Source organism: Pyrgilauda ruficollis, unplaced genomic scaffold (assembly GCF_017590135.1).
Source record: "Pyrgilauda ruficollis isolate IOZ18807 unplaced genomic scaffold, ASM1759013v1 scaffold17, whole genome shotgun sequence".
NCBI classification, from domain to species: domain Eukaryota; kingdom Metazoa; phylum Chordata; class Aves; order Passeriformes; family Passeridae; genus Pyrgilauda; species Pyrgilauda ruficollis.
The window spans coordinates 5,634,072-5,651,167 of NW_024515875.1; the positions used below are offsets into that span (position 1 = coordinate 5,634,072).

Sequence of the window (17,096 nt, forward strand, 5' to 3'; positions counted from 1 at the left end):
CTGACAGGGACTTAGAGCTCCACCGACAGGAAATTGTTATTTTAACCTGGCAGGAAAGAATTTAAAATAAATAAATATTTTTTTTTTTGTTTTCCCTCCCTCTCAAAGCTTTTTAAATTACTTTAACTCTTTCTTTTCCCAGATAGCAATTAAGCAGGATCTGTCAAGGATGGTGTTATTGGTGGCTGCAGAAGTGCTGGCAACCAGGGGCACCTCACAAAGTACCTGCCTTGGGGACAGGAGGCAGCAGAGCAGGACTCTGTCATGCAGCAGCCCTGCAGCTCCTAGTGCAGCCCCTACCTGGGACCACCACCTCTGGGAAGTTAGCTGGGATGCCTGGGGTCTCCTCCACTCTCCACCTTTGCCTTCTTTCCCACTGCAGTCCACCCTGGTGCTCTGGCAGGACACGAGGCAGATCGAAAGCTGCCTGATTAATAAAGTTTCTTGCTTTGCACTATTGCAGGCTGCTTAAGGACAACATTTTCAAAAGAGGTCAGCTCCCATTTATGCATCGAAATAAGTTGGTTGCCTATTCAGGAGAGCTCAGCATGTCAAGAACTGAATGCTTTTGAAAATCTGGCTTCAATTGTAAAAGCTGAGAATTTCAAAATCTGGCCTCAGATCCTCCTAATAGTTCTTTTGGAATTGATGTTTTCATTCATTTTCCTCATTATTTTTATGCTAGCCATTTACTTTTTGTACTTCACTCAGCTGTGAAAGAAATGGCCACATGTCCCTATTTAGAGCTCGTACTCTTGCCTGGAGGTTTGGGGAGGTACCATACATACACTTGTTGCAACACACCTTCTCTCCTCATTCTCTGCTCAATACTGTTCAGTCTGCCCAGTGCTGTGGCCAAATTTTTTGAGCTCCCCTTTTTTTCCTCTCCACCTATTGCTCTTCATCTTTTCACAGACCTGGGGGCAGCCAGTTCAGTCACTTCATCGATGTGCCTGGGTGGTCCTAGCTCACGAGGGGTCTCCTGCACAGTTCTGTTCCTTTGGCTTTGTCCTTCTGGCCAGAGGCTCTGTGCAACACAGAGCTGCAGGGAGGTCTGCTTGGGAACGTCTTTGCCTACCCCCTCCCTCAGCCTGGGCTCTAGGGAGCAATTCCTTTCCGTCCAACATTTTTCCATCCTGCTGCCAAACCCATCCAGATAGGGGGAATGAGTCAGCTTTGCTCCGTAGGCTTCCAGCACTGAGGAACCAGACAGTAAGTCCTACCCCAAAATGTTTCTTCTACATCAGTGAAAGGCTTTCCATCTCCGGTAAACCTTAGAGTGTGAGGTGTTTTTAAGCCTGAACTACCTCAAAGTCTTTTCCAGATGAGTGTAGTTAGTGGGACCTTAACTTGTGCATCAGCAGTGGTGTCAACACTGCATGTTCTGGTGTGGACAGACCCAGGGCACTTTTACAGCCATCATCAGTGGTGACTTCCTGTGGTGGCTGTGGCATAATGAAATGGCTATCTGTGGAAAAATAAACTTGAGCAACTCAGATGGGTCTCCAAATCACTAAAGGATCTTGTGATTGACTTGGAGCTGTCAAGTCACTATGTGCTGGTTGGTGAGGGAAGTTTTGAGACTCTTCTCAGGCAAGGAGAGTGAACACCGAGAAGGATGAAGCGTGTGGGAGGGAAATTGCTGTCTTGTCTGTTTGGCACTTTAGGTTACTCACAGGGATTTCCACATATAACAGGGCTGTGGCCTGCAGTAGCTGAGTATGGCCTAGCTCTTCTCTCTGGATGCCTTCAGGATAAGCCCAATGTCTGAGCTCTGTCCACGCTCCTGGATGCCTGGAAGCCACATTGGGCCATGCCAAGCTTGACTTAATTTAGCCTGCTTCTCAGCAGGGTTTGTCATCTTGGCCTCACAGCCACTCTACCCATGATTGTGTAACTCCTGTAAAGAACTCTACTCCTTGTGTAGAGCCTGCTGGGCAGGCCAGTGCACTGGGCTCATACTGGCCTGCAAAGGGTCATATAAAGATGTTCTTTGTGGCCTTTCCAAAACTCCAGCAGCATGTCACTTTACTTGGTGTTTCTTCCTTTTGGAATCACCAGCTCAGAGGAGGCTTTTCTTTTCTCAAGCCAAATTTACAGAGGCGTGCAAACCAGCCTGCTGTATTCTTGCTGTTACAATGTGGACCTCAGCATGGCTGGCCATGGACATTGCCCTGTGCTGCACTTCTGCACCTTTGCTGTCACCAAAAGCCAAGCAAAGTCATTTGAGAGTAGCTTGGTGCTATTTCCCCAGATGCTGTGGTTTCCTTGCTAGCAGTAATCAGCCTTGCCTTGAACAACTCACCAAGCATTTCAGGGAGTATGTGTCAGTCCTTTCTTCAGGAATTAGGATTTTTAATTTTTGGGGCTGTGCTTGAAGGGACTTGTGTCCTCTTTTTGACTGAGATGGATACAGAGAGCACATGCTCAAGCAGGCAATGGCTCAAGCAGTGACTATGGTTGAAGTAGGAAATATCACCCTGCAGAGGCAGGTGCTCCTGGGCATGGTGATGGTGGCGAATGAGCTGTTTGCTGCAGGGGGAGCAGGCAGTATAACTGCTGTTTGGGCTGGCTGCCAGGGGTGCTTTGGGTTTGGTCTTGGGCTTCTTCCCTGTAGACAGGCCACAGGAGCAATTCTGCAGTGCCTTAAGGGTTGCAGGTTGTCTTAGTGCTGCAGCTGAAGGGAGCTCAAAATCCTATAGCTGCATTATGATGCCAGTAGAGGGAAATCTCCTCTTGACTTCAGCCTGTTGCCTTTGATTAGAGATGAACTCAGTCTGACATCTGAGGTGTCTCTTGGGGCAGCTACTGAGGTCTTTAATCCCCCTGACCTGGCTTGTCTGTTTTAGTGTTCATTCATGACTCCAAAGCAGCCGCTGCAGTGTGCAGCTCTTCATAGCAACCTGGGTTGTGACAGGTGGCCTTACATTTCTAGTTTTTTGGGGCTAGTTGATGCTTTCAAGTACAACATGGTGGTTTGTGTAGACTTAAAACAGGAGGTGTGTTTCAGGCAGGACAGTTAATCAGAAGTATTTTCATAGGTTGAGTCCCTTAGTTAGAATGGACTTGTACTGCTCATTTACTGTAGTGTTCAAAATAGAATATGTTCCAGACATAGCCAAGAAGTGGCAGCAACACTCAGTGGATACCTTCAGTGACACTTTGTTGGAAATATTTGTGTTTTGCTCCTGAAAATTGCCTGGTGTGCATCACTGTCATTCACTGTGCCAGATATGAAATGGGGAAGGGGAGTGTGTGTCTGTGTGTGCATGTGTACTGGGGATGGGATGTCTTGGGAGACTCCCAGCCATGCCTGGGGGAGAGGCTGGAGAAGAGAAATGCTGGCATCAGTGTCTGTAGTGTCCTCAGGCCACTGGCTTGGTGAATCTGTGGCAGTTTAGGGATGCTGGTAGAGAAGCCAGGCAGGGCTGGAAAGCAGAGGGAAGCCTGAGGGTTTCATCCATCATGTCTCTTGTCATCCGCAGGAATCCACTGCACACAAATCCACTGCATCACCTGAGGCAGCTTATGGGACCCTTCCCTGGGCGCCCCAGGTCACACCGCATGGGATGGCAATGACACGTGGAAGGAAGAGGCCCATGTCCCCCATCCCTTGCCTCGTGCTTGCGGCTGCCAGCTGTTTTGCCAAACTGAGTGAGTGTCTTTTCTTACGCATTATGGTTTGCCTTGATGCTGTTTAGCATAGGCATACCTCGTGGACAGAGAGGTTTTCCTCTCTCTGCTGTTCCTGAGTAGCCTTGAGTCTGGGTTCAAACCCTCTTTCAGAGGAGGATACATTTGGAGTCGAACATTTCTCTCAGGCGGTGCCAGGAAGAAATGGGGCTGGGATTCATCTCTAAAAATGAGGGTGGGTGTGTGATGAGTCAAGGAGATGGTGCAACACAAGGAGAAGCCATTGGGAATGCAAAATGTACAGCACTGCAGCTTTTTCCTCTGTCCATCCTATTGCTGGGTCTCACAGAGCTTTTTTATTCCCATTTTTTTCCCTCTGTGCAGGTGAATCTCTGCAGGTCACAGTGCAACCTGCTTCTATTGTTCAAAAACTTGGAGGCCCAGTCAGCCTGGGGTGTGTGGTGGACCCCCCCCGAGTGAACCTCACCTGGAGACTGAACGGGAAGGAGCTGGCTGGATCAGACGAGGTGCTGGGTATCCACGTGGAGCGAGGGAAGCTCGTCATCGCGGCTCTCAACAACCGCACCGTGGGGCGCTACCAGTGCATCGCTCGTGTGCCTGAAGGAATCATTGCCAGTGTCCCTGCAGTGGTCACCTTAGCTAGTGAGTAGCTTTAGTTCTCCGACTGCCCCTGCTTTGCTTGGGCCATCACTCACATGTTTTGAGAGGCTCATCCATTCTTGCTTCCTCGTGCTGGCATCAAGGGATGACTCCTTTGACGTAGGCCCTTTCATAGCGTTTTTGATTGTGGCCTGGCTGACCTGGTGTGGCCCAGTCTGACCCAGGCTGTCCTCCTCTTGTGTGGTAGGCTGCAGATCTGTCCTTCAGGAGAAGTTTTTGCAAGACCAGGGAATACCTGAGCTGTGGGGTTTGTGTACCTGAGCTGTGGGGTTTGTGTGCGTGGTTGATTTCCTGACGCTCAGGCTGCCTCCTCTGGTTTCTGACTTATTGATGGAGTTTATAAATAGTACCTGCTGGTGCTGATGGCCCAACTGCTGCTGGGGCTGCTGCAGGACTGCTGCCAGCACAGGGTCAGTGTGTGCTAAGTTTTACTGCCTTCCTGAGACACAGCTCTAAGCAAGGGACTTTACTCCTATTCCTGAGCTTACGTGCTCCTCACTGCTGTCCTCTGGCATTGGGAGATGTGTGCGTGGCCAGAGATGTCTTAGGTGGGCAGTTTTTCTTACAAGCACCTAGTTTTGGCCAGATGTTGTGTGTATTTGGCCAGAAGGGATTGTATCTGGATGCCTGTGAGAGAGAGCAGTGAAGAGCCCCACCTTCTCAGAAATGCACACAGTGTTTGGTGGAGCAAGTGTGTGCAGAGGAGGCTGCCATTGCCTTGCAGTGACAGTCCCTGAGCGTAGAAAGGGCTTCATCTTTCCCAGCAAAAGGGTGTTTGGGGCTAAGTCTTCAGAAAATGAAGACATGAAGATGTTTGTGCAAAGTGGGGCCTGGCTTTGCTTTAAAGCCAAGAACTATTGGCTTGTCACTGATACATTAATCAGGAGTGAAATGTTTAGGCCAGGCTGGGTGGGAGGAGGAGGAGGCCTGGGAAAGCAAGGAGAGAGTTGCTGAACTCTGAGGCAGGGTGGGAGGGGGTTGTCACGGGGCCGAATCTGTTGGGGGATTTGGCCTGAGCCCCGTGCTGAGATTAAGTTTCAGAGAACACATTCCAGAGCAGAAAGGGGGCTGTGTGTGCTGGTGGCCTGATAGAGGGAAGGAGAGGAGGAGAGAGGTGGATGGGATTACCAAGAGCATGGTTTGAATTTAGGAGAGTAAGGTGTGCACAGCTCCTCAGCCTGATCAGCTCCTGCTTAGCTGATCCCCTTTTTCTTTTTTCACTCGTACCCCAGCCCACTACTACCAGCTCTGTCTCCTGGGAAAAGTGTCTCTGACTAATCTGATTGCTTTAGTGGTGGATTGGGGACAGGTCCTAAGGCACCAGAAGGCCCCACCATGTCCTTCAGGACAAATCAAAGCCTCTGAGTAGGGCATCAGCCCTCTCCAGGAGCCAAATCACCCTTGCCTACTGGATTGCAACTGGGGATGTGCGTGCAAAAGAGAAGGACTTGGCCATAGTTGGGGTTCCTGTCATGGCAAATGCACTTCTGAGAGGAAGTCAGGAGCACCACTCACTGGAGCTCACAAAACTGGAGCAAGAGGTTGGATGATCAAGCAGCTAATCCATTGTGGAAAACCCCTGTGCTGTGCTGTGCGGTGCTGCACAGGTCCCTCATCCTCAGGGGTGGCTGGGGATGGCAGAGGCTGTGTTCCACACACCTGGATAGCCTTGGGTGATAGAGAGTACTCAGGTGGGGAAAATCTAGCAGTCAGTGAGTAAAGAGAGAGATAGGGCATTCCACTGAAGGTGTGGGACTGAAGGTGTAAGAGGAGAACCTTCTGGAGGAGTTCACATAACCAGTCTCATGTTCATGAGCTGGAGGCTGCTTGCAGCAGTGGTGTTGCAGTGGTCTGAAAGAACAGCGAGCACCACTTGGAGGTGGGACTGAGTTTTTAAGCTGTGTTAGCAGGTGTGCCCTGGGCTCTCCTGCTTCAGACCTCCTCTACAAGACCTTGCTCAGAGCTGATTCATTGGTGACCATGGTGAGAGGAAAGCCCCTGGCAGGTCAGCTTGCAGTTGATACATGTCCTCCAGATAACCTTCAGGGCTGAAAGAAAACCCTCTGAAAGTCTTCATTCCATCCAAAAATTATTTTGGGGTGGCAAAAGTGGGGTTCCCCAAGTGAAACTGGAATGTGTGAATGAAAGCAGTGCAGGGAAGGAGGGCAGTGGAAGTATTTTCAAGGCTTAGGTTTATTTTGGAAGAGGACCTGGAGTCATTGGAAGAAGTGACGTGCTAGGATTTGAGAAGTGTGGGTAAAATTGTCTGGCCAAATTGTAGGCTATTTCCCCTTCTTTCTTTGGGCCTTCTTTGAAGGAAGCACTCTGGAATGCCCTAAGCTCTGTGTGTCCCAGAGGGTCTGCTGTGCTTTGCTGACAGTCAGCAAGCAGATAAGCATAGCTGCAGTGCTGGCAGCCAGGCATAGCCCTGGGACTCACACCTCCTTCTGCATCTGCAGCACAGTGATGCCGAGGCCGTCTCTCTTCCCCCTGGTTCAGGGAGCTGGTTGAAACTTGCATTTAATTTCTCCAGCAGAGATAAAATAGCTGTTGTATATCCAAGAGGTGGAGGGAGGAGGGATTTGCAGATGGGAAAGATTTCATGAAGTGATAAAGGGAGCAGCACTTCAGGCATTACTTGGGCACCTTTGAGTCCAATTAGAGCTGAGCTGGCACTCGACAGAACCTTGGCAGCCCATGGCATATCAGTGCAGGTCACTGCAGGTCACACCTGCTGATCACTGCTGGCCTGGCCGTGGTGCACAAGATCAGCCCTGCAGGCTCCAGGGCAGCACTGCAGTCTGGGACAGCTTGTATGGATAAAACAAGAGTATTCCTGGTTTTCCAAGCCAGGCTTTAAGCCTTCATATGAATGACAGCTGCAAAGAAGAAAGAAATGTTTTCTGTGCCTGATTCTAGGTAGTAAAGTTGCCATCCTGCCAGAAAGCCCTGCCCGAGCCCCTCTCCTGGGTAGAGGTGCTATATGTGAAAGCACAGCTGCAGTGGGCTCTGGTGGGGCCAAGTGATTCCACCAGGACTTGGACATGGTGCTGAGGGCTGGTTCTGTAACAGCCAGAGGAAGGTCAGGAGCTCTTCCTGGAGCTCACAGGGGCAACTGAAGTGCAGGGCTGAAGCAAGGCTGGTGAGCAGAGGTAGCGAGAGCTGTGTAACTCCCAGCACTCATCTGTATGCATAGAAAATCAGGGCATCAAACACAGCAGCAAGCCTGATCTGGATAGACATGATATTTGAAAACAAAACAGAAAAATAGATGAGGGGTGCAGCAAAAAACCTCCACCCGTTCCAGTGTCCCTGTGGCCGGGGGTGTGGGATTGCAGGTACCTGTGTCCTGGGAATGCAGTGGGCAAGGGTGGCTTGTTGCCCTGTTCCCTCCATCGGTGCCACGGGTGAGGTCAGTCCTCAGCCTTGTGGCAGCACCTGTGGGAAGCTGGGCCTCAGCATGTGGAGCTTGTGGGCAGTGACCTTGCACGGGGTCGGGCTGGGCATCCCCCAGGAATTCGCAGCTGCTTTTTGAAGGCAGCCTCATTCATTCTCCTTCGCCAGGGCCTCTCCCCTGATACTCCCCAGAGGCAATGGCAAGAGGGAGGGAGGGAAGGAAGGAAGGGGATGGCTGCCTGTTGGAAAAGCATATGCAGAGCAATCACGGGGGCTCTGGCCCTGGGGGCGGTGTGAGGAGGGGAGAGAAGGAAAACACAAGTGGTGTTTTGTGAGCCAGCGGAGCTGTGGCATGAGGACTGTGAGATGGGCCCGGGGTGGGGGAGATGTGCTGGGAGGTGTGAGGAGGCAGGAGTCTGTGGGGCTGTGCCTGTCTCAGCAGGGTGGGAGGAATCTGGTGGTGACAGCACCAGTACCCAGGCTGCTGTGGTGCTGGCTACATGAGGAGTGAGAGCCATAGCCCTAGGCTGCTCTCACAGCTGAGGGGGGAACAGTGGGAGGTGCCTGCCCCCAGGCTGGAGGACCCTGTTCCTCCTGCCTATTCCCCTTCCCTCCCTTTCCTCTTGCACTCTTCCCTATGGCAGGGAGAACTTTCGGGTCTATAATTTCATTTACTATTGCTTCTTCTCCAGAGTTATTTATGGTCTCCCATTCATTTCATCAGCTCTGTCTCGCCTGCCTTGTTGCTTGGCCCCCAGCCCTGGGACTCAGCTGGTTTCCCTCCCCAGTGACAGCAGCACAGTTGGCTGCAGGGCTGCACCCCGGTTCACCCCATCGCGCCTCGGAGCCAGCTGCAGATGGACATAAGTAATGGCCTTTGGTTGCACTCCCTCTTAAACAAAAAAAGGAAGAAAAAAAAAGCCCCCTTGTCCCAGCAAGGCTGGGATTGGCAGTGCTCAGTCTGTCTGTCCGCAGCACCTCCCGGACAATGGCTGGTAGATGAGGACTTGCTTCACTGTGGTCAGGCGTGTCTTTTAAGGACATGAACATGGGTTGGCACGCTGGATGCTGCCATATGAGAAGGAAAACCCAGCCAGTGAGAGGGGATGTGGTTTCTCCCAGCTGCAGTGGTTGTTAGACTCTGGTGCAAATTGCATGTTAGATGTGGGGCCTGGCTGCTGCTGGCTGTGCAGCTGAAGGGGCAAGTGCTGCATATCCCCCTGGCATCGATCCTGTCCTCCAGCCCTCCCTGCTGGGCAGGACATGCATGGTCCCCCCCACAACTCAGGGGCAGCTTGTTTGAACCCCCCAGGACGAAGCTGGTTGTCCCAGCTTGGCACTGTGCTCTCTGTTTTGCTGTGCTGGAGCCAAATGCAACAGGATGTGTGTGGAGGAGCTTGTCTCATGCACAGAGGGGGACAGGGGTGACCCTCACCACCCATCACCAGCTCTGGCTGACCCATCAGCCCCAAAGGATGGCTCTACATGCCCATACCAGTGGTGAGCAGGGCAGCTGAGATTACCCATGGCCAAAATCCACTGGCAAATAAACCAGTCTTGTTCTGTGTGGGGAAGCAGGAATTTAGGAGAGTAGTTTGGCAGGAAGCTGGTACACTTGGCATATGAGAAAGTAGTTTGTACCAGTTCTCCTATTTTTCCCCTCTCCCCTGCCAGTTTCCCTCTGCTCCTCCAGAGGCACCTGGTTCTCGCTCTCCCAGCCGCCCCAGAATCCCTTCTTTCCTCTGTTCTTTCCCCTTTGTCCACAGTTGCACCCCTTGTCCCTCACTTCTGGGCTGAGGGGAAGCCAGGAAGAGCTGCAGCTCCCTGCTGTGGGGCTGCGCCACTCACAGCTGTGAGATGCGGGCTAAGCCACCATCTGGGGGGGCTGCCTCTGAGAGGCCCCCATGTCTGCCCAGCCCACAGTCATTCCAGGGGGTGCCCTGGCACAGGGTCATCATTTTCCATCTTCAAGATGGTTCTGCTATGCCAGGACCTTGGGTCTGCTCTTTTTCCAGGCTCTTGGGCCCCTTCTTCTCTTCAGGGTGTGTGTGCATGTACACGTGCTCGTGTAAGTGTGTGTGTGTGCAGATCCCTGCCAGCATTGCTGGAGCCTATGCTTTGGCTCCAAAATCTTAATTTGGCTGTGATGAATCCAGACCACCAAGGCGCACATTAATTTTCCTGATGCTCGTTTATATTTTGTTGATCAGCGAAACATGCGCAATGTGGGCAGGCAGACCTTGGGCTTTCGCCACTTCTCCACCTCTTTCCATTTCTGTGGCTCTCACTATTTTATTCCTTGATCAAATATAAAAAGCAAAGAGAAGAAAATATCCATCATCGTTCCCTGCCCCAGCAGTAACTTTCATTGGAGGAGGAGCATGAGGCGCTGCCAGCTTTTCTCAAGTTAGGAGTTAACTTTCATCTGGCTTTAATATCCAGTGGAAACATGGCTCCCCTCCTCAGCTTGTCTTAAAGGATTAATCACATTTCTGAAGTTCACCCATACTCCTTCTTTTTATTATTTTTTTTAATTGAACAATGCCAAGAAATTCCAGAAGTATTAAGCATGTTCATTGCAAATCATTTTTATGACATTGCAAAACCTCTCCTTTTCAACCTCCTCCCTTTCCCTCAGATCTGGGCCCGGGACCGCTGGCTCCCCCAGCAGCCACCCGACAGCCCCTCCGCACCGCGCTCAGGGAGGCTTTCTCGATGCCTTGCCAAGAGAGCTGGTTTTTATTTAAACTCCATAAAGGATCTTGCTTTAATCAGAAAGTCTGCTTGAGAAATTTCATGTCACTTTTCCATGACTGTGGGTGGGAGAAGCTTGGAGCCAGAGTTGTCTTTTGCTCTTGGAGCACTGCTGCATTTCCCAGAGAACAAGCCCCATGTTTTTCTGCTGGCTGGGGCTGTCAAGGGAGGCTGCCTGGCGCCCGCCCGCCACCAGCCCCCCTGCTGCCCCCCAGCCCCACACTGCCCAAGGTCACGGGTGCCACGTCCTGGGATGGGTTTCTAGGGGTGAGGGAGCTGTCAACAGCACACGGCCGTGCCATGGCTGCAGCTGCAGCACGCTGCCTTAGAGTAGGGTTTTGCAAAGAAAGTGTGGTCTGATCCAGAATTAGTGGCATGCCATTCAGGAGATCTATTAGCCCTGGATCCTGGGAAGAGGCACCAACCTGAGCCTTGATGTGACTGTGTGATCTGTCATCTGTGACAACAACCAACTGCGGGATGTGCTGTTTTCACTAATGGTCGCCTGGGCTGGTGTACAGTATTGTAAAAATGTACATGAGGGACTTTTTTCCTGGCACAAAACCTCCTCCCTCACAGCACAGGCTCTGAGACAAACTTCCAGCTTGCAGTGCCTCATCAAGATTTGCCATCACACCCAGAGAGAATGGAAACCAGTTTTCTCTCTGGAAAGTTTGGTGGGGCCAGGTTGGCATGCTCCCTGCCCTTCCAGACCTGTGGGGTTCGCTGCAGTCCTCTCCTCCTGCTTTATAAAAACAGGGAAAAGAAAACAAAAAGTCAGGTACCCCTTCTTAGTTCCTGTGCTTCCAGTCCTGCTGCCCACATCAGCCCAGCCAGGGTGGGAACTCCCATCACAGCATGGGCAGAGGGATGTGGTGGGACAGGGTTTTCACAGCTGCTTTAGGGAAGGAGCAGCTGTGCCATGTAGAGGAGGAGCTGGTTTTCCTTGCAAGTCCCTGTTCTTTTAACTGGAGCTTGGGCACACGTGAAGCATCGTGGTTAACCAACTTCCAGCTGCGAGGTATTTGATGGGAGCAAGAGTGCCTGGAGCAGAGACGCTGACTTCTCAGGTGTGGGAGGAGCTCAGGGGACATCACACACTTCCTCCCACCTGGCATCTGTACACCCTTAAAGCAGGATGGGCTCCCTGAGTTGTGACTACAAAGTCAGCTTCTCAGTAGCAGGACAGCAGCCATGTGTGAAATAGCAGGCAGCAGTAGGGCCATTTTTGGCCGCCTTTCAGTGCTGCAGTAAGTTGGCTTATTTTTTACTCTCAGGCCAGGATTTTTCACACCCAGTTTCCCAGCCCTGGAGCAGGCAGTTTCTCCAGAAGCTGTGTTTTAAGTTACTCATTTTGTAGGAAAAAGGGGCGGGGGGAAATAATCATGAAAGCAAGCCAGTTTCCCTAGCGGCTGGGGTCAGAGCGGTCCTCTGCTGGCACCACAAGGAAACAGCCCCGACTTCACGGGGACAGGATGAGCTGCCACTGAGATATTTAGCCAGCCACTGAGATGCCTTGTCTTCTGCTCTCTTTGCAGATCTCAAAGATTTCAAGTTTGACGGCCAGCATGTGATCGAGGTGGATGAAGGGAACACAGCTGTGATTGCCTGCGACCTGCCTGAAAGTCACCCTAAGGCTCAGGTCCGCTACAGTGTGAAGCAGGAGTGGCTGGAGGCCTCCCGAGGTGAGTGCACAGGGCTCTGTCCCAACAGGTTCTGCCACAGTTTCACCGTTCCTTACCAGCAGTACCTATCTCTACCTGCTGCCTCCTTGTCCCTTTGCCACCTGTCTGAGCATAAGTTACTTCAGGGTCCCTGGCATGGTCTCCCTGATGTCCATGCTGCCTGGGACATCATGGTTTTTTGTTTCCCCCTTGTCCACCTTTTCTTCAGAACACTGCATGTCTTCCAGGAGGCTGGACAGGAGCATATCTTGTGACCATGTGCTACTTTCTCTTCTCTCTCTACAGACAATTATCTTATTATGCCATCTGGAAACCTTCAGATCGTTAATGCCAGCCAGGAGGATGAGGGGACTTATAAATGTGCTGCCTACAACCCTGTGACACAGGAGGTGAAAACTTCAGTCTCCAGTGAGAGGCTCCGTGTGAGACGTAAGCCATTCTCCCTTCACTGCACATCTCCCACTTTGGGGGCACTGATCAGTGTTATCTGGTGCAGCTGGTTTTCTGTGTGAACCATTGTCAGTTGCTGAGAAAACTCCTTTCCAGCAGCAGAAGGCCCCAAGATCTGCTCCTGGAGTATGTGTATGCAGTCCTGGGATTGCCATGCTTCCTTAGGATTTGTTCTTGGTGGTGGGTGGGCAAAAGCCCTTAGTCCTATGGCAAGGTAGCTTTGCTGTGTGCACAGAACCCTGACAGAATGTCCCTCTGGTCCTGCTTTACCATTTACCTGTCCCAGTACAGGAAAACTGTGTGCCCTACCATTATCCCTGCTTACCCACTGCACAGGGTGCTCTCCCACCATCCACCTTCCTTCCCACGCACCTCCTTCCTCCATCTCTCCCCCCAGGCTCCACAGCAGAAGCAGCCCGGATAATTTACCCTCCTGAGGCTCAGACCATCATTGTCACCAAGGGCCAGAGCCTTATTCTGGAGTGCGTGGCCAGCGGGATCCCCCCGCCGCGTGTCACCTGGGCCAAGGATGGCTCCGGCGTCTCCGCATACAACAAGACGCGCTTCCTGCTCAGCAACCTCCTGATCGACCCCACGAGCGAGGAGGACTCGGGCACCTACAGCTGCACTGCTGACAATGGCGTTGGGGAGGCCGGGGCCGCGTTCATCTTCTACAACGTGCAGGTGTTTGGTGAGTGCAGCTGGAGCCATTGTTTCAGGAAGGGCTTGGACATCTCGTCTTCTTCTAGGGGAAGATACTAGCACTGAAGCACTCTTCCTCTCCCTGGACAAACCACAATGTAATGCAAACCCCTGCTTGTGGTTCCAGTTTCCAGACCAGACTAATTCTTTCTTGAGGGTAGTAATTCCTCCTTCTTGGCTCCCACCATGGGTTGGAGATGGTGGATCCTCCTTTCCTCTGCAGAAGCTCTTCTCCTGTCATTTGTGGCACTGCTTTTGTTCTAATACTTTCTAGTGGAAGCCTGGTTGCCTTTTAGACATATTTGACATTGGCATAAGGAAGACACTGGAGTGTCTTGGTTTTGTTTTTTGTTCTGTTGTAGGGAAGCAGCTCTCTGTGGAGTAGAAAATGTAAGGGATACTACACCTTAGATATTTCTACCACACATACTTCCCATTCTCAGAATTTTTAGGGAGATTAAGCCCTAAAATTCGTTTCACAGATTGCATTTCATCAGGTGCCAATGTGGTGTTGTGGCACAAGCACAATCTTTGCAGAGTGGCATTTCAGCTCAGAAAAATGGGACTTGTAGATCCCTTTGGGTCTGACGTCATGTCAGAGGGCAGATGGCCTTGGGCTACCTCCCTTTGCAGTTTATGTGGATGCTGAAGGGGAGGGGCATTGAAGCAGACCCTTGTGGGCCACCACACAATTTTTAGGGAGAGCCCTAAAATTCGTTTCACAGATTGCATTTCATCAGGTGCCAATGTGGTGTTATGGCACAAACACAATCTTTGCAGAGTGGCATTTCAGCTCAGAAAAATGGGACTTGTAGATCCCTTTGGGTCTGACGTCATGTCAGAGGGCAGATGGCCTTGGGCTACCTCCCTTTGCAGTTTATGTGGATGCTGAAGGGGAGGGGCATTGAAGCAGACCCTTGTGGGCCACCACAAAGGGAGTGGGACTTTAGGGTAGGAAAGGATCCATTACTCTGCTCTCATCCCTGTCAGAGAGGAAAGTGCAAATCCATGACCGTGCCATGCTCCCAGCCAAGTGGCGCTCAACAGTCTGTGTTTGTTCCTCACACAGAACCCCCGGAGGTCACCATGGAGCTGTCCCAGCAGATCATTCCTTGGGGCCAGAGTGCCAAGTTCACGTGCAAGGTGCGAGGAAACCCGCAGCCCTCAGTGATGTGGCTGCGCAACGCGGTGCCGCTGTCGGGCAGCCACCGGCTGCGGCTGTCGCGCCGGGCGCTGCGGCTGCTCAGCGTGGGGCCCGAGGACGAGGGCATCTACCAGTGCATGGCCGAGAACGAGGTGGGCAGCGCCCAAGCCATGGTGCAGCTGAGGACAGCCAGCCCAGGTAAGCCCCTCTCCCAAAGTCCTGGCCATTCAGTCACAGCCTAATGGACAGGACAAGGACAGGGGAAGCAGGGGATGAAAGTCAGGGTGTTGCCCCTGCTTCCTATTTAACTTACGCTGCAAGTGCCGCTCTGCCTGAGGTCTCCATATCTCCCTGTGGGAACGCATGATACCAGTTTTGCTTCTAAGGGCAGGGCCATGTGTGCACATTTGGGTGATCTCTACACAAGAGACACAAGACATCTGGGTGTAGTGCCTCACCCCATGGCTTAGCTCTGCCTCTGAACTTGCACTAAGCAAGAGCTTAAAAACTGAATTCACCTGGGGTAGGAGAGGTACCACCAGATTCCTTGGATCCTGTTGAACTTACACAGGGTAAGAGAGACTTCAGAGAGACTGGGAATCCTGTAGGTTATAGCAGGGGAAGGAGGGATTGTTGCCAATACCTTTTTGAGTGGTACAGCAGGCAGCATTGCACAAGGGGCTCACAGCTCCGCCTTAACCACAGACTGGGATGAGCATTTACCCTGCTGTGACACCTTGTCTTCCAGGAGCTCCACTCAACCCCGGGCAAGATGCCCAGCTGGATTCGGCTCAACCTCCAACACCACCTTCCAGGGACAGTGCCTTAAAGCTGCCCTTGGATAAAGCTGGACTGCCAAAGCCTGGGACAACCCCTCTAGCAGCATCTCCACAGTGTGCAGCCAACAAGGAGCTCATGACTCCAGCTGAAGCCCCCATCATCCTCAGTTCTCCACGGACATCCAAGACAGACAGCTACGACCTGGTGTGGAGACCCCGGCCTGACAGCAGAGCCCCCATCCTCTATTACGTGGTGAAGCATCGCAAGGTATCACTGTTTTGCCCTGCTCCCATCTTTCCTCTGCACCATTCCATGGGCAGGCTGGCGGCCTCACCACACGTTTCATGCTTCGTGGGCAGGGGCACCCATTCCTCACTGGTGGCACTGGTTAGTGGGACCTACTGAACTGCAGCCTCAGCCTGTTGAGGTGTGATGGATACAGGCTGTGACAGGAGGTTTGCTGAGCCATCCGGGAAGAGCCCAGTGGCAGTGCCTGCCTGCCTAAGTATGCAGAAGGCACATGCACACACTTCGCCAGTAGCTGTCCAATTCCCAGTTGTGTGCTTGCACAGGTAGGAAGCCCTGAGGGCAGGTTGCACAATGACTTGCTCTGGAATGCTTTTGTCTTGGCCCAAGCCATGGAGACACCTCTGCCTTGAATGGGCCGCAGGGCACAGAGCAGCAGCCTCTCTACTGCATGTGCCTGCCCTGCTCAGCAGCACCAAAGTGCCCAGGCTCAGTGAGTGTGAGGAACCAGCAGAGACGTATCATAGCCGTTCTAAATCTTCTGGGGAGGTCCTTATCCCCCAGTTTTATTCTGGAAGCGGGAAGGCAGTGTACTGTGGAGTACATCGATTGCAGGTGGCACAGTGTGAGCACATGGTGCACAGCCAAGCCCTGCTGGAGCCCAAGGGCTCCTCCCTCCGGGATGCTTCATGGCACCACAGGCACAGTGCAGGCACAGCTGTAGCCCAGAAGTTTCTTTAAATGGTGAAGCATTGTTGAAAGAAAAATTCTGCTTTTGAGGTCTAAAGTATCTCTCTCCATTTTGCTGGGGATAAGTGGAAAAAAAGAGGTTTGAATTTATTTGTCTGCTGCTTTTCTTTCCTTTGAGTAGGCAGGGAGTTGCAGTAGAGAGGCAGGTTTTGCCTCAAACCCCAGAGGGTTTGAGTATATTCCAAAAACATGCCAGATCGCATGTTCAGGATTCCCACCCTCTGTAAGGCACCGTTTTCATGTACATGTTAATATATGTATCTATTTTCCTGGAATTTTGTGCTTTTGTGAAAATACAGTGTAATAGAAGACTGTTACAATCCTTGATTTCTTTCTAAAAAAAAATTAAAATGAGGATTTCAGCTAACCATCTCTTTAAAGAGCCATTTAAAACAAAGGCGGAAGATGCCAGCACAGGAACACAATAGGGCAAGCTTAAATAAAAAACAAGATGCCAAAAGCATCCCCATACTATTGGCTCTGGTTGTCTGCCAAGAAGAGATTTATTCTCCAGTGGTGTATCATGTAACTACCAATTCTGCTTGCAGTCTTAACTTGCAGCCTTGGAGTTTGTCCATATTTGATTTGTTTTTCAGCGCTTCACCTGGAAGGGGCCGTGGGGCAGTGAAGGTTACCATGGGTCACTGCAGTTTGCAGTAATATGTTTTCAGTGTAGTCCAAATTCTCAGCTGGAGACTCTTTCTTGGGATGCTTAAGGATTGTGTGGAAAGGAATTAGTCCAAATAACCCTTAAACTTGTTTTAGAAAGAGTCTCTTTCTATCCAGGATCCTTAGGATCATGTCATATAATGATCTGGTTTTGACATTTCTGACTGGAAAAGCACATGTGTGGGAAGGGAAGGAATCAATTCAGC

At 51.5% G+C, this 17,096-nt stretch overlaps 1 protein-coding gene across 1 annotated transcript in view; it reads left to right on the top strand.

Moving 5' to 3' along the window:
* Nucleotides 1-17,096, top strand: part of BOC (BOC cell adhesion associated, oncogene regulated) — a 54,142-nt gene that overhangs the window by 27,672 nt on the left and 9,374 nt on the right. The window contains exons 2-8 of the mRNA XM_041463829.1: nt 3,486-3,654; nt 4,018-4,296; nt 12,003-12,149; nt 12,435-12,578; nt 12,997-13,290; nt 14,371-14,643; nt 15,194-15,492. Of these exons, the coding sequence (XP_041319763.1) occupies nt 3,570-3,654; nt 4,018-4,296; nt 12,003-12,149; nt 12,435-12,578; nt 12,997-13,290; nt 14,371-14,643; nt 15,194-15,492 (1,521 nt within the window). The 5' untranslated portion in view covers nt 3,486-3,569. The remainder of the gene's footprint in view (nt 1-3,485; nt 3,655-4,017; nt 4,297-12,002; nt 12,150-12,434; nt 12,579-12,996; nt 13,291-14,370; nt 14,644-15,193; nt 15,493-17,096) is intronic.